Source organism: Penaeus chinensis, chromosome 17 (genome assembly GCF_019202785.1).
Source record: "Penaeus chinensis breed Huanghai No. 1 chromosome 17, ASM1920278v2, whole genome shotgun sequence".
Classification (NCBI taxonomy): Eukaryota; Metazoa; Arthropoda; class Malacostraca; order Decapoda; family Penaeidae; genus Penaeus; species Penaeus chinensis.
In genome coordinates this window covers 6,251,032-6,261,031 of record NC_061835.1, presented here as the reverse complement: position 1 = coordinate 6,261,031, position 10,000 = coordinate 6,251,032, and the positions used below count along the sequence as shown (strand labels likewise).

General features: G+C 40.8%; 1 protein-coding gene across 1 annotated transcript in view; it reads left to right on the top strand.

Moving 5' to 3' along the window:
* Positions 1–9,333, top strand: part of LOC125034223 (frizzled-9-like) — a 44,627-nt gene extending 35,294 nt beyond the window's left edge. Inside the window, exons 3-11 of the mRNA XM_047625933.1 lie at positions 69–269; positions 728–838; positions 1,064–1,218; positions 1,561–1,672; positions 3,515–3,688; positions 4,068–4,275; positions 4,813–5,154; positions 5,541–5,650; positions 6,526–9,333. Coding sequence (XP_047481889.1) covers positions 69–269; positions 728–838; positions 1,064–1,218; positions 1,561–1,672; positions 3,515–3,688; positions 4,068–4,275; positions 4,813–5,154; positions 5,541–5,650; positions 6,526–6,801 — 1,689 coding nt within the window. The 3' untranslated portion in view covers positions 6,802–9,333. The remainder of the gene's footprint in view (positions 1–68; positions 270–727; positions 839–1,063; positions 1,219–1,560; positions 1,673–3,514; positions 3,689–4,067; positions 4,276–4,812; positions 5,155–5,540; positions 5,651–6,525) is intronic.
* The last annotated feature ends 667 nt before the right edge of the window (positions 9,334–10,000 follow it).

The window sequence follows — 10,000 nt, the reverse complement described above, 5'->3', positions numbered from 1 at the left end:
CGCCCTTGTTGACCCCCCCTCCCTCCTCCACGCCAACTCCCCCTCCTACATCAGGCCCCTCATTCCAGGTCAAGTCGAAGTGCCTGCCGGTGCTGCGGACGTTCAACTTCTCGTGGCCGGCCGCCCTCGACTGCGCCCGCCTACCCACGCCCGAGAACAACGGCCTGTGCATGGAGGTGCCCAACTTCTCCTCCGAAGCCACGCCCCCGCCCTCCTCGCGCCTGCCCAAGGCTCCCTCGTCCGTCAACAGGCCCGCCCACGGGACGCCGGTGAGGGAAATCATAATTACATTGATTTAGGAAATTTTAAAAATGTCTTAAATGTTCGTGCCTCTGTTTGATCAGGCCTTTGTGTCGTATTTTCCCCCCTTTTAGATAAGTTGATTGATGTAATATGTTACCCTAATATTATACTATACTAATCTTATTTTTCACCTTCCTCTTTTCATTCTTCCCTTACTTACACCCTCCGTCATTTCTACACTCCTCTTTCTCACCTTCGTCTACCTCCTCCACCTCTCCCCTCTCTTTCCTTCCACTTTTCCTCGCCACTTCTCTCCTTCACTCGTGTTTTCTTCACCCCCCCTCTCCCCCTCATCTTTATCTTCACCGCCCTGTCTCTTGCCCCCCCCCCTCCTCTTCTCCCCCTGTCTCTTGCCCCCCCTCCTCCTCATCTCCCCCTCTCTCATGCCCCCCTCCTCCTCTTCTCCCCCTCTCTCTGCCCCCAGGCTGCGTGCCCCCCTCGCCAGACGTGGGTGGCCACGAGACACGGGGGGAGCTGCACCCCAAAGTGCGGCCATGACGTCCTCTTCCGCCGCGAGGACAAGCACTTCGCAGAGGTCAGTTCTTCAGGTGTTCTTAGTGTAGTCTGCCATATATGTCTGTGATAATATATAGATATATTTATGTATGTATGTATGTATATTTGGCTGTCTGATTTAATGATATTAACTTAAATCAATCCATACATACCAATATCTCATCTTACAACAAAAAAAAAAAAAAAAAAAAAAAAGTCAGTCAAAACAGTCATCGATTCCTAATTCCGTCCGTGTCCCCCTCAGGTGTGGCTCCTGGTTTGGGCGGGCATCTGCTTCGTGTCGACTCTGTTCACGATGCTCACCTTCTGGCTCGACCCCGCGCGGTTCCGGTATCCCGAGAGGCCGATCATCTGCCTGTCCCTCTGTTATCTGCTCTACTGTCTTGCTTATCTTGCCAGGTGAGCGTTTTAGCGAGTGGGCGGAGCTTGTGTTTCGAATGAGTCGACTTGCGTATGTGAATAGTATTCAGCATATTTTTTTGTATAGATGTATTTAATGACCCTTGAATTCTTCCTCAAATTAATGATCTCTAGAATATGATTTAATATGTGTTGTAAACAGATACATTCGTTTTTGTTTTAATTATTTCTAAATTGAACGGTCCGAAAATCTGTGACTTATATATAACTTTTTTGCGTGTGCACTCGATTAGTTTTAAAGCTGTTGCCAAACTAATGGTTCCTAAAATAGCATTAGATTTTGACGCGGATACATTTAATTAATTTTAGAATCTTTCCCAGACTCGTGGTCCCGGCGGAGGTTTTGTCCTGCCAGATGTCGCCTTCAGGAGTCTCGCATCTCATCGTCGAGGGCCTTCAGTCGTCAGGGTGCATCGTCACCTTTATCCTACAGGTGAGTTCTGTCTTCCTGAAGGTTGATATCCTTCTGAAGTTTTTTCTTTAAGTCTTATTGATGGTAGGTCTTTCATTTTAAGCTCTTTTAAAATTGTACTTGTTATGTTATGTTTTTTTCTGAATTTACGCTTTTATGATCCGATGCCCTCCTGAAGGTATGGCTCTGTAATGATTAGTACTTCTCTTTAAGCCCAATTGAAGTTATACCTGTCTGTAGTTCGGTCCTTCGGTGCTTGGTCAGTTCTTAGAGATTCTATTCCAATTTCGGTAGTCATTTTTAGGCGCGTTTGCTATGCATACGACGCTCTTATCTTCCTCAGATCACACGCCATAGATAGTCATATTCTTCGTTTGGTGCACAGCAATGCATGGCACTCTTAGTTGCAAACCCTTTCCTTCATGATAACTTATATTAGGTGCTCTGCTAGCAAGGAGAAAGGTGGCTTTCAGATCTTGTAAATAGAGTAAAATCAACTCGGGAATCAGGAAATCATTTACCACGAACGTCATTAAGCCAAGTCTTAGAAGTTTACCTCGAACTAATAATGAAATACTTGCAATGGACTTAGTTGCTGTAAATACTTCACAAAGGATATTCTGAAATGACAAAGATAAAACAAAGTTAATAGATATGACTGATATTTTTTCATAGACTGCCTTTGTAAAATATAAAAAATATTCAGCCATTATCACCTAGATATTACTGCCTGTTAACATGTGGTAAACCAGTGACTCCTCCCTAATTATTCGTTTCGTCGCGACACTACCATCAACCATTATTTTTTTGAGGACATAGTAAGTCTCATTAGTAATTAGGCACAGATATTCCGGAAAAGCTATTAAAAAGCAACCAGACTGCTCAAAGACTTCAAAAATAGTACTCTGATACGCATTTGTCTCATCATGTGACCAATTATTAATAACGCAGGACAAGGAATGATCTAGTTATCTCATTAAGTACATCATTTTTATATTGCCGAAACACCCAGCCACAACATCTAGTATGATCTAAACGTGAAATGAGGCACGCTAGATTTAATCCGAAGTCATTAAGACCCTCCGTATATACAGAATTGCTTGAACTACTTTTCCTTTCGGCGAAAGAATGAACGCGATTGTAGCAGGTAGTAGTTAAGCGAATACAAGTCCGAACTGAATGGATATTTCGGGAATCTTCGACAGAAAGAGGATAAAGGCGAGGAAGATATTCTTTCATTGCTTCAACAGATAGAGTAAGCTATTTCCTGTATTGCAGATCGATTGGGCACAATCCAGTATGTCTTTTTTCATTAACGTTGAGAAAAGGCATTTTTAAATGTAACTGTTAAGAGATTTAACGTCCAAATCAAAACAAAAATATCCTCCTCCTCTCATTCTCTTCGTGTTTCACTTCTTAAAGTATTCGTATTTCTTTATCTTCTCTTCTTCCTCGCATTATTCCCCTCTTGCGTTGGCCATCGTCCATTTTAGTTGACATCACTGATAAATGTAAAGAAGGTATGCATGGGAATGAATAACGTCATAGAGCAAAAGATGTAACGAAGCAGCGATGTGATAATGCATTACGTCGTTAGTCGTGTGAAGTATTCGAATTTATATCGTAATGTTTTTACCATACCTACCTTGTCTCTTTTCCTTCGCTATCCTTTTTCTTATACTCGCACCCTCGCCTCGCACCCTCGCCTCACACCCTCGCCTCACACCCTCGCTTCACACCCTCGTCTCACACCCTCGCCTCACACCCTCGCCTCGCACCCTCGCCTCACACCCTCGCCTCACACCCTCGCCTAACACCCTCGCCTCACACCCTCGCCTCACACCCTCGTCTCTCTCTCCTCAGTACTACTTCGGAATGGCCTCCGGGATCTGGTGGGCGGTGCTGACCCTCACGTGGTTCCTGTCGGCGGGGAAGAAGTGGTCGTCGGAGGCTCTGCAGGCGTACTCCTCGTACTTCCACGCCGCCGCCTGGGGCCTCCCCGCCGTGGCCACGATCGTTATCCTCACGCTCAAGCAGGTAGTGTGCGTGTGTGTGTGTGTGTGTGTGTGTGTGTGTGTGTGTGTGTGTGAGAGAGAGAGAGAGAGAGAGAGAGAGAGAGAGAGAGAGAGAGAGAGAGAGAGAGAGAGAGAGAGAGAGAGAGAGTGAGTGAGTGAGTCCGTGTTTGTGGCTGTGCATGTCTTTTTGTATTTTTCTGAATATAACCACATTAGCTCCTTTAAGAAATACGAAACGGATATACCTAGAAATCAAATCCATACATAACATTCACCATTACTACCATAACATTTTATGTTGACTTTATTATTACACAATACCTCTCATGGTTATCATATTACATTCCACATCCAAAGATCCATCAGTAACTCGTCCCAAACCTTCAACATCTATTCCTCAGGTTGACGGCGACGAGCTTGTTGGCCTTTGCTATGTCGGGAACGTCAACAAGTGGGCCCACATGAGCTTCGTGGTGTCACCGCTGCTCTCGCTCCTGGCCCTTGGCACCTTCTTCAACGTGCTCGGCTTCGTGGCTCTGTTCAGGGTGCGCAGGGCATTCAAGCAGGAGGCTGACAACCCTGCCGTGGCCCAGTCGCCCTCCAGTCCAGGTTGGTTTGTGGGAGGGGAAGTGGAGGGGAGAGGGAAGTGGAGGGGAGAGGGAAGGGGGAGGGAAGTGGGAGGGAAGTGGAGGGGAGAGGGAATGGGGAGGGAAGTGGAGGAGAGAGGGGAGGGGGAGGGTCCAGTAGAAAGAATGGGAAGGGAAGAGAAGGAAGCGAGTATTTGAGTAGTTCAGACTTTCAAACAGAAAGAGAGGGTGAGAGAGAAAGAAATAAAGAGGGAAATATGTTGATAGATAGACAGGTAGATATATTGGCTGAGAATGAAAGAGAGATAGAGAGAGAAAGAGAGAGAGAGAGAGAGAGAGAGAGAGAGAGAGAGAGAGAGAGAGAGAGAGAGAGAGAGAGAGAGAGAAAGGGAAAAAAAGAGGATTGGGAGAATATGCGGGATAGAAAGAGAGGGATAGGATGAGGACATAAGAACGAAGGAGGAGACAGCACGAGAGAAGGCTCGAAGTTTAATATAATAGAGAAAGAATCCTCTGTCCTTCCGCTATTGTCAGTACAGCCCGTTCCCTTCCCTCGCAGGTCGTTCCCCCGCCGTGTCAAGCACCTCCACCGCCGCCCCTATTTACATGCACGACAGCCCCGGCACGCCCACCAAGGCTGTCACCACCTCCACGAACATCACCAAACTCGAAAAGCTCATGGTGCGCATCGGGGTCTTCTCCGTGCTGTACACTGTGCCCGCCGTGTGTGTGATCGCGTGCAATGTGTACGAGTACCTGAGCCGAGACCAGTGGCGGAAAATGGCTTCCGTGGCCGCGCTGAAGTGCAGTGGTGGCAGCGGTGGGACGGCAAAGCTGCACAGAGGAAGTGGGAATCTCTCCTATCGGCAGTATCACAATCCGGGCAACACGGCCGCTTCAGGTACTTTGATTCTTCTCTGTCGTGGTGACTTTTTGTACCTCTGGTTCAGATTGTATTTATAGCATGCTTTCGTTACAGAAGTTCATCACGCTTTATCATTTTTTACTGCAAAACCAGCAAAATGAACCTTTTTCAGTCTATACTTCCATTTCAATTTGCACTCCAGGGATTAATTTTGGTAGCTTAAGTACACCCTGGCAAAATAACATCAGAGTATTTGAGATTATTGGCAACACCAGCTTGTCAAGTTCACCTTCTCATAAAATAAACATGACACTAATTCTACTTCTTCCCCATTCTTTTTTCCCAATGAGCCTCACCTTTCCTAACTAATATCTCAAATGATACTCGTGAAATTCCACTCACAAACCTCCACCTTCCCCCAGAGTGCACGCTGGAGCAGAGCATTCCGTCTGTTGAGATTTTTATGCTCAAGATCTTCATGTCGCTCGTCGTCGGCATCACGTCCGGCATGTGGATTTGGTCCTCGAAGACGGTGAGTGAATTGAATGCATTTCTTTTTTGTTCTGAGAAGGCCGGAGTGTTATTTTTATTTATTTATTTATTTGCTTTGCGTCTAATGATTGATTTTGAAAACTTTGTGAGACCAAGATTTGTGGTGTGACAAATATATATTTTTTCGCTAATCTGAATTTAATACTGGTGTTTAGTTTTATATTTTTTGTAGCCAGTAACGGTTTCTATTTACATATATGAGGGCATCTTCAGTTAATTTCAGATTGTACAACATGAAATATATTCAGATGACTAAAAGGGAACCATGATTTTCGTAAAATGTTGCGTGTTATCTTGAATTCTGTTCATCAGTCTGTAATATCTCTGTGATAAAGATGATGACTTTATATTGGTGTTAAGATCATTTTTTTATTAACATTAAAACAAAAATTGCAATTGTATTACCCACCATATAAGTCGCACTTTTTATTGCATGTTCAAAATACACTGCTACTTATGCTCGGGGATGCCTATTTACTGATTTGAGTAATTCGCTTAATTTTTCATTTAAATTTGATTTTAATCTTTTTATTGTTTTTCCCAATATTAGTGTATTTCAAAATGTATTGCCAATATTTCACGGCACTGTTTTGCGATCATTGCATTCGAACACGTTTATACTGCATCTCCGGATGGCAAGCTAACCTTTTCACTTTAATAATTTATATTTTTCTTATTGGCAGGTATTATCTATTTGTCACATGGTAATTAAATTAAAATATATATATAGAATTAAAAATCTCTGGAGGGTGACTTTATATTATGGGATAATTCTTTATCGATCACCATCTTCGGATAAATTCTAGTCAAGAATGCGGTGTTTATGAGTTTAAGGATTGCTGTACCATCCCGCAGGTGTTGCTGTGGCAGAAGTTCTTCCGGGGGCTGTGCGGGCAGCGGCAGGACCTGCGCAAGAAGGACGGCCACGTCTACCACCCGCCCAGCCACACGCCCGCCATCGTCAAGACCACGAACGGGCGGCCGCAGATGGAGCAGCTGCACCACCTGCGGCCCCCTCAGCCCCAGTCCCAAGGGTCGTCGTCCTCTACGCGAAACCCCCACCACCTGCACCCCCTCCACCTGGGCGGCCGGGCGCAGGGCTCCTCCACGATGCACCTGTCGCAGGTGTGAGGGCGTCGGGGCACAGGATCGGGGAGTGGGGGGGGTATTGCGTTGGTGTTGTTGTAATTAATTGTAAAGTTTGTTTGGAGAGTTCAATCAGTATTTTGTGTCATTGTTTTCCACATTCTCTCTCTCTCTATCTATTTATCTATCTCTATCTCTCTATCTCCCCTCTCCTTCCTTCCTTCCTTCCTTCCTTCCTTCCTTCCTTCCTTCCTTCCTTCCTTCCTTCCTTCCTTCCTTCCTTCCTTCCTTCCTTCCTTCCTTCCTTCCTTCCTTCCTTCCTTCCTTTCTTCCTTCCTTCCCTTCCTGCCTCTCCTTCACATTTCTTTTGTTATTCTTTGATTTTAATGATCTCACACACTGTTTAATCAATATGGACTCTTCATGTGTTTCATGCATTACAGGACGCCTTGTATATTTATCTTGTCCAAAGCTTCATGTGTGATACTGGAACATTTAAACTCTTAGAATGAACCAAAAGGCTGCATAATAAATAAGTCAGTATTAAGTCAATATTTACAGTATTGGATTCTTTATAAATGCTTCAGTGTTGATGAAGAAAGGCAAGTATGTAAAGGATCATCTTAGATATGAATGTTACCAATCACTTATACTTTGTTTTTATATGTATATATTTCTCAATGCAAATAGCTGCACCAGCAGTATTAAGCTTTACAGTCTTTACAATGAAAAGTGGAATAGGTATTTTTTGTATTTGTTCATTCTGCTTGTAAAACTTAATGTTTTTTTCTCATTCTATCAAAGAGAACAATGAATGTAATCACAGATTAATGTATGATTATGAAATGTGATTTATTTTATTGTCTGTTCTAATTGTGTTGTTCATAAAGTTTCATATGTTGTGTTAATAGTTATCTTTTTCACTCATTACATTATATTCATCATTCACTCTTATCATTAATGTAGATTAAAATTGTTAATGTCATTATATTGATTTATTTATCATTCTGCAGAAAATTAAGTTAAAAGACTGAGAATGTATCAAAATCAGTCTATTTTTTGGGCATTTTGTAAAAACAAATAGACTGATAGTGACGAGCAAATGTAGTCAAAGGACCACAATATTAAGGTTGTAAAAGATTGTATCACAGATATGAAGTGATCTTCTAGGATTCACAATGAGGTTGCATGTACCAAATAGTGTACCGAATGTTCCTTTAAAAATAATCCAATTACATGCAATACAGTTTAGGGAAATTATCCTTTGTAAAGAGCACAATATTTTGTTTTATGTTCTGAGGAAACAATGTGCTTTAAATGTATATCATAAACCTTTGATTTCAGTCATTGCAGTACTACACTTTATTTCCCATAAGTATTCTAAGAGTGTGTTTAACAACCTGTTTGCTGAAGAGTCTCTTGTTATGCGATCATTGTTACATTAAATGTATTTATTATCATTTACAATAATCTATCTCCTGCATATGAGTGGCACACTCACTTGTGATTTAATTGTGATGGTATCCCTCTTCCTGTCAAAAATAAGAGTGTTGGGCAGAGACATCATCAGGGGGCCATTCCCCTTGGTTTAGTGGTTTATTCCCTGTCAGTTCTTAGAAATTCATGAGCCACTGTACATTCTTACCCCATGTATTCTAAGGAGTCCCATGTGTTGAAGAAGTATTTCCAGTTTATGATCTTTGGGAAAGAATTTTTCTGTTACCTTGAAAAATGTATTGCCCTGCCAAATCTTTCGATTCTACGTGAACAAGACTACCTCGCCAGTGTATTACAGTAGTGGTTTAACTTTTGATATGCATAGTGTCTTTTACTGCAGTATTTCCTTATAATTGAGTACTGCAGGAAATTTAGAAGACTGAAATCTGAAGAAATGTACAAATGTGTTTGTATGAATGTGTATAATTGTGTAATATAACATTGGTATTCTATTTTATATATACACATATATTTTTGGATTAGTCGTTCAGCATATAGTGAGCATAATTGAAAGACTATATTCGTTTTTGATAATGTGATTATAGTATAGTCTCGATTCAAAATAAATGAAGGCAGAACCAGTTTAATCAATCCACTTACCATGATCTTATATTATGAATAGTTTATTGTACCAATTCACAAGTCTCATGAAAACTCGAAGTGTGTTTCCTTTAACTGTGAATGGTTGTTTTGTGAATGGTCATTTCAGATTTTCAGTTTTCTTCAATAAGAGATGGTAGATACTGCACACAATTTTGTACAGAATTAGTCCTTGTATAAATGATCCCCTGGAAATTGACTTGAAATAAAGAGGGGATTATGATGTGAATTATGAATTTATATCTCAAGAGAAAATTCTTGAGTATTTTCTGTGTTGCCATGATAAAATTGCATGATTCTTATGAAAGCTGTTTTTGCAATGTTTAGTCATGTGATGTTGACAAAAAGCAGAAATATGTATAGGCTGTATATACTGTATTATTTTTCATCTGCTACCATATACATAGCAGATCGAACTATTGTATCTATGTATATTTTTGTAAATAATATTAGATGTGCGCAATATATAAATATATATATTGATTTTGTATTTCTTTCCTCAGACCCATTAATATTTGACTGAAGTACTTATACATTCACAATACAAATTGGATTAAATTCTAATATACCGTATATTAAAAAAAATACATCTGCTAGACTTATTAAAGATTCCCTATTATATTTTCATCAGTTTTCCTATCAGTGTTATTATAATTATCATGTTTCATTGCCATCACTAATATTGATTTCATAATGGTCATCCTACCTTTATAAGTATTAGCATCATAATTAACATGATTTTTTTTATTATTATTTTTATTATCAAGGAACCCTTCCAGTTATTATTTCTTTCAGCTCTAAAAGATTGAAAATATGCGATCTGAACTAATTGCTGAGAAATTAATAGCCTTTAAAAGAGGGAAAACAAATGCATTTTATATATCTTAAGTATCTTAAGCTGGGAATATCTTAAAACTTCTTAGAGACAGTACGATGTGGGTAGCTAAGCCTCTAAGCCTATCCTTTGATCCTTATAGTGACAGAATTTCAGTATGGTGACAAAGGATATTCATTACAGTGGCCTTCTTTAGCATAAAAACACATTTAATTGATGTTGTTATAAAAAATAAATGTAGTCCTGTGTCTGTAAAAGAATTATACCAACTAATATAAGGTTAAACAAATATTAACATCATCTTAAATACTG